Source organism: Daphnia pulex, chromosome 1 (genome assembly GCF_021134715.1).
Source record: "Daphnia pulex isolate KAP4 chromosome 1, ASM2113471v1".
Classification (NCBI taxonomy): Eukaryota; Metazoa; Arthropoda; class Branchiopoda; order Diplostraca; family Daphniidae; genus Daphnia; species Daphnia pulex.
Window position 1 is genome coordinate 2,182,979 of NC_060017.1, and position 6,000 is coordinate 2,188,978.

Genomic DNA, 6,000 nt, shown 5'->3' on the forward strand with positions numbered 1-6,000 from the left:
AAAATCTTTTTCCTTTTCCCCCAATCTTTTTCGTGCATCCTCTCCTGGTTGTCTTTTTACATTTCCTCGTTCGCCGTTTGGCCCGCAAAACACATAACACTGGCCACGCCTTTCGGCATTCTTGCAGCAGGCCTCTTCTTTGCTTAACCAGCGGTTCTTTTTTTTTCTTGCACGTCTAGCCTCTTTCTTATTCATTTGCTCGGTTCAATCGAGTTGGCGCTGTTGCAAGAAAGACGTTTGCCGGGGCTTTGAAGCCTGGTAGGAAAAACCCCGGCAACTCGGCCTCTTCATGTCCGTCTTTCGCCACCGCCAAGTCATTTCCATTTTGAAACCATCTCTGTGTGTTCCTTTTCTTTCTTTCTTTCTCTGGCCTCTCTCTACTATCCAGTTTCAGTGGGCGAGGACTCTTGGCTTATTGTGGGCTCATATAAGAGCAGTCTGAGTTGGAGGAGACGCGCATTTTTCTGACGTTCCATCTATTATTATTTGCGCAGCTTACGCCGAGGTGCCCGAACTGCTGCAACACATGAAGCGGAACTATCAATTCTGGAAGGAGCAGGAGATCATGGGCGTCACAGGCCTACCGCCCGAGCACATCATTCCGCTGACGCCCACCGAGCTGGTGCGCAAGATTGAATTCGAGGCGCTGGCCGAGTGCAAGGAAACTGTCGAACCTGCCGAAGACAAATAGATCACCACGGCACCAAATTTCACATATAAATTATCATTCAGGGAAGAAAGAAAAAGAAGGAAAAAAAGTGAAAGGAAAGAAATAACCTGCCCGCCCGCCATCTTCCCTTTTTCTATTTTTTTTTAAATAATAATAACCACCGACGCCGTCATTTCTCGTGATCGATTCGTCCGCGCCGTGCAGCGGACAATCGGGTCACCGTTTCCACTTTTCTCGTTTTTTTTTTTTTTTAATTCTCTTCGACCGGATTCTGATTTGATTTTGTTGGGTTTGCATTGTTGGTGGCTTCTTCCTTTTCCCCCTCACCGTTGCAACAACAACAACGGGCACCGGAACATCCGCCGCCGGAAAGAATAGGAGGATTCCGGACGGACTGATCAACCTTGCAACGGGAAAGCCAAGGAACGTGAAAGTGACACGCGCTTTCAATAGAAGGAAGCGGAGCCCAAAACTGACGTCAGAATTAGAAACACGCCAACACCAGCGGACACTGATGAAGCTAGGCGAATCAAGGAAATGAAACACCGTCGCTTCTCTCTCTATACTCTTTCCTTCTTCTCCTTTCGTTTGACGGATGACTCCATGTATTATTATCACCCACTCTGATCTTCCCCTATATGCTGCTGCCGAATGCCTAGCCCCCCCCCCCATTCGATATATATCGTGCGTCACAAGAAAAGAGAGAGAAAGAGAGGGAATACTAAAAAGGACTATTATTATTACTTACTCGTCTGTTTAACATGATGTACTGATGAAGATGATGAATCAAATTTTCTATTTTTGTGACCATTTTGTCGCGTCGTGTTTCCTCCCAGAAACGTTCAACCCTATTTCATCCATTGCAATTCCAAAATAAAATTCAATTTAAAAAGTAAAAATGGGGAAAAAAATGATCCAATGAACATGCGAAAAAGTTGTCGATGTAGAATGTCCCCACTCTAGCAAACCCACCCAGCCTCTTCTTGAATTTCCGCACCTCTCATCAGCTGCTGCTGTTACTCTTGGCAACACATCCGGCGTCGTTGTCAAGACAACCACCACCCCCCTAGATATCCAAATAAAAAAAACAAAAACAAAACAAGTATGAATGCGATGTCCATCTATAATATGTACCAGTATACCTAAATGCTATAGGCCTACGTGAAAAAAATCATTCGTTCGAGATTGCCAAAATGTATACAAACCGATCTTTTCTCTCTGCCTGTCTCTCCAAACAAAAATCTTATATATACATAAATATATAAATATATATATTTAGTTATCAATCATTATCATGATATATTCAAAATGACTATTATTACAGGAAAATATTCGAAAGTGTCGTGCATATAATTTCGTGTCCCCCTATCGTGTAGTAAATACACGGGCAGAGAAAAGAAGAGAAAACAACAACACCGACACACACAAAAATGAAAGACAAAATACCCAAATACGCTTATTCGCCTTGATGTTTTTTTCCCTCCTCCATGCCCATCAGTCCCCCCCCCCCCCCCAAAAAAAAAATGTTTGTGTCCGTTTCTCTTTCCATTTATCCGTCGTCTTCTTTCCCCCCCGTGTCCTCTTTCTCTTCTTCTAGACTGTGTGTATATGTGTGTGTGTGTGTGTGTAAAACGTGAAACGAGCGCGATCGTACGTGAAATATGGAGCCGGGAGACTCTTCCAAGACGAAATGCCTGCATCGACGCTGCCAAACTCTCCCATCAAGGCAAAAGAAGATGGGCCACCGGCCAATTCCGAAATGAACCATCTCCTTCTTTTTATATTTCCCCCGTCGCTTCTTCTCCCTTTTTTCCTTTCTTTCACCTCCACTCACTCGATCCTCACTCCGTCATCAGCCAGCCAAACGTAATCGTGGTATACTGGAGGAAGAGGATGGCACTGGCACACTCTTGTCGGAAGTAAAACAGCTCGTTAAATCGATTCGCGAAATAAGAAGTTGGACGGTCTTTACATCCCCAACTTTCGTCTACTTTTTCTACATTTCTCTCTCTACCTTCAATCCGTCGACGTAACACACACACCCACACATTTTAAAAAAATATTAGAAAACAATTTTTATGTTCAATTCAAAAGTATTGATCTTTATATATCTGTGTCTTGTTTAAAAACTGTGGTATCGTAATATCGTATGATTGTATAGCGAAGCTGGACAAAAACTAAACAAAACAACAAATTGGAAGAGTTTTGCGTTACTTTCTTTAATCCATTTCGCTCCGCACATACAATTTGTCGATTGTTAAATCTAACCGTAGTCGAACGTTTCTGACAAATAATAAGAAGGAAAACGATAAATGTTAAGGAGGGTGAAAGATCAGCGTCGGTCGTCCATAATCTAATTGCGTCTAGGGTAGCCAAGACCAGACGTGAAGAGAGTGATCGTAAAAGGAGCACGAAGCAATCGTCCGCCGTCCAGTAGATGGTGACAATAGTCTTGCCCAATCACAACCGTAAGCCAGGCTCGAATGCTCTCGATATGAGGCGACAATCTTGGGATCGAACGACAGCGGATTCGCGTCCTTTTCCAAGGAAGGGCGGCAGCAATCAATCAGATGGAAACCGTTGTGCATCGTAGCCGCTAAAAGGTGGCGAGCGCTACCGGGTTCCCACTTGAGCTTCCAGACACCCCCTCCAAGGTTTGTTTCGCTCATCCAGCTTTTCATGTGACGCTTGTCCCATAGCAACAGTCTCTCGTCATAACTACAAAGGAAAAGAGAGAAAAGGTTGAACATCAAAAATAATTAAATCATTTTACTTGTATACCTGCCAGTAGCCAAGATGTTACTGTCGACAGGTGATGTTTCGATACTCGTCACCCCCATCTGGTGAGCTTTCTTGTTGGCCAACACCGGGCTGGTCGTGTCACGAAGATCCCATAGACGGAAGCAACTATCATCGCCGCCGGAATAGATGAGCTGGTCAGAGTGGCGATCGAATGAGGCAACCCACGCTTCATAATCGTGGGCCTTCCAGTTACTGATCGGTTCCGATCCTTCAACGCTGACATTCAGACACGACACTTCACCTTTAGAGTCGCTGACGGCAATCTTGTAACCTTCGTACCAATCACACGACAAAGCTAAACGGCCTGCACCACCATCACCAATGTTTTGCACGTGCTGCTGCTTGATTGAAATGTCGGAATCGAAACTGTATAGGACGATTTGGCCGATCGAATTGGCAACGGCCAAAGATATTTGATTGTGGGATTTTTGACGGCACCATTTCACGTCGAGGATGCCGGGAGTGTCAACTAGTTGAATAGGAGTCAAATCAATGTTTTCGGGATCGACGGAATGGAGACTGAGACGACCGACGCGAGCCGCTTCACTTTCACACAATTGATAGGTGCCACAGATGGCTATAGAAAGATAAGGTTCAAAAGGACAGAATTCACACACATCAGCATAAAGCTGTGTGTCCCAGGACTCAAGTTTTCTTATGTTTTCCATTTTGGTTGTCTACTGTCTAGCACTCCTCTCGGTTTCCAATAAACACTCTCTAACTAGGATGCGAGCATGAACAATTCCCCTCTTCAAGCGTTCTGCACTGCTCTTGCTCCCAGCATAAGTAGGACGGATATCTTTTCCCATGTCCTCAATTACAGCTGCAATCAAAAAGTCAAATAAATCAATAAAACTATGTATAATGTAGAGTAATGTATACCAAGAAGTTGTGCATATTTAGATTGTGGCACTTGCTGTTGATTCTGCAGAGCACCACCTGAAAAATGAAATATGTGTAATTTTTATAAAGAAAAACGTTTTCCGTCTCTTGCTGTGAAAATCTCCCCCAAAAAACCAAGATCCAGCTCAATTCTGTTTCATGAGACATAATAATTTTAAAACTGTAGTACCAGAGGAGTTTGAATCAGGATCAGGAACGACGAAAGAAATGCCCCCTCCGTTGATGTGAGACAATGGTGTATCTAGACATGCCTGGACATCGTCATCCATTATACTCTGTTCACACTAAAATTGTAAAAAAAATTTGTTAATCATTAACATTAAGGACCAAACAATAACGACTTTCATACAAACTCTGATGAATTTTCACAATTATCTGTCTATGTTCTCCTTAACAAGAGTCGAGAACGAAATGTCAAAACGTGAAATTATTGAAATGTTGATGCAGAGTCCACACTACAGACGCTTCTTGCGTAGTTTCTCTTTAGTAAATACCCGGGATGCATGCAACGCTGTTTCCACGTAAATAAAACATCATTCAAATTTGCAAAATGCTTAAATACCTCTTAAATATCGCGCAAAGAAAAAAAAATTTGTGAAAAAAAGATTTGTTAAAAATGAATAACAATTAAATTACCCGAAGGGTTACTGGTCAAAGTTTCGTTTGCAGTATGGTTTACATGGGCACCCTCAGTTCTCGTAACACTACATAGATGGATGCACTAGTTTTTGGCAATTATTGATTGTAATCAACAATTTTATTGCATTTCAATGGCAGTAATCGGTAGCTTACAATTTTTTAAATCTATTCTGAAAATTTGGCTGCAATCGATTCAGGCATTTGATCAAACGGAGTTCTGGTTACTTTTTGACAGAATTTCAATAGCTGTCACAGCAGACGATAATACAAAGATATGTGACAGGGATATAAACGTAACGTGACAATCGACTACTATTGTATGATAGAATAGAAGTCACTGTATGTTATCACCGAACGCTATCAATCTCCAGTAACAGAAGTGCTGATAGGTAGTTACTTAAATTTAATTTTAACAAGATCCGGTGTGACGTGGGGTGGCGGGGCGAAGCCTCCGCCGCACAAAAGTCACGCCTTACCCTTACGCCGCGCCATATCATATTAGGTTTTTTTGGAATTTAATTTTTATTTAATGTTTGGATAGAAACATGCGGAAATATTCTTTTAATCTCTTTCTCGATTTCTGCTTATTACAATCTTCCGGAAACTAAGGGCATAAATTTTTTTAAAATGTTATTAATCCATCTTAATAATAGGCCTACCTTTATAACAGAATATTTTTATTATTCTATAACTATTCTATAGCTCTGTCTTTGTAAAACTATACCAATACTACTATACCAACTAGAATACCCTTAACATTCCCTTCGGGTACCTTGCGGCGTACGTACGCTGCCTACAGTGAAAATATCTGGATGTTTTGATGGCACTGTATCTTGTGTTGTGAAAGCCACTGCTCACAGATGGCAGACGCCGTTCTGTGTTGCGCGTTCATTACAGGGTTGTTGCCACTGATTCTCTAGATAAAGACCATGATAAAACAGAAGGAAGACCTCCAGGGATTCTCGTTTCAAAGAATTAAAGCAAGT

At 42.1% G+C, this 6,000-nt stretch overlaps 2 protein-coding genes across 7 annotated transcripts in view; one reads left to right on the plus strand and one right to left on the minus strand.

Moving 5' to 3' along the window:
- The window catches only part of LOC124197883 (high affinity cAMP-specific and IBMX-insensitive 3',5'-cyclic phosphodiesterase 8A-like), a 35,955-nt gene extending 33,779 nt beyond the window's left edge, over positions 1 to 2,176 (plus strand). For all 5 annotated transcript variants that reach the window (XM_046593452.1, XM_046593460.1, XM_046593474.1 and 2 more), the window contains exon 19: positions 495 to 2,176. In XM_046593452.1, coding sequence (XP_046449408.1) covers positions 495 to 691 — 197 coding nt within the window. In that variant the 3' untranslated portion in view covers positions 692 to 2,176. The remainder of the gene's footprint in view (positions 1 to 494) is intronic.
- Positions 2,177 to 2,873: 697 nt separating this feature from the next.
- On the minus strand, positions 2,874 to 4,873 carry LOC124197914 (cyclin-dependent kinase 2-associated protein 1-like). 2 transcript variants are annotated; one of them, XM_046593502.1, is made up of 4 exons: positions 4,725 to 4,873; positions 4,545 to 4,659; positions 4,355 to 4,411; positions 3,904 to 4,295 (listed from the first exon to the last, which is right to left on the minus strand). In XM_046593502.1, exons 2-4 carry the CDS (start codon positions 4,642 to 4,644, stop codon positions 4,150 to 4,152), a joined length of 303 nt encoding a protein of 100 aa, XP_046449458.1. In that variant the 5' UTR covers positions 4,645 to 4,659; positions 4,725 to 4,873; the 3' UTR covers positions 3,904 to 4,149. The 2 variants fall into 2 exon arrangements, with proteins under 2 accessions (XP_046449449.1, XP_046449458.1); XM_046593493.1 differs by adding an exon at positions 2,874 to 3,388 and having other exon boundaries at positions 3,452 to 4,659; positions 4,725 to 4,832.
- Between the last annotated feature and the right edge of the window lie 1,127 nt (positions 4,874 to 6,000).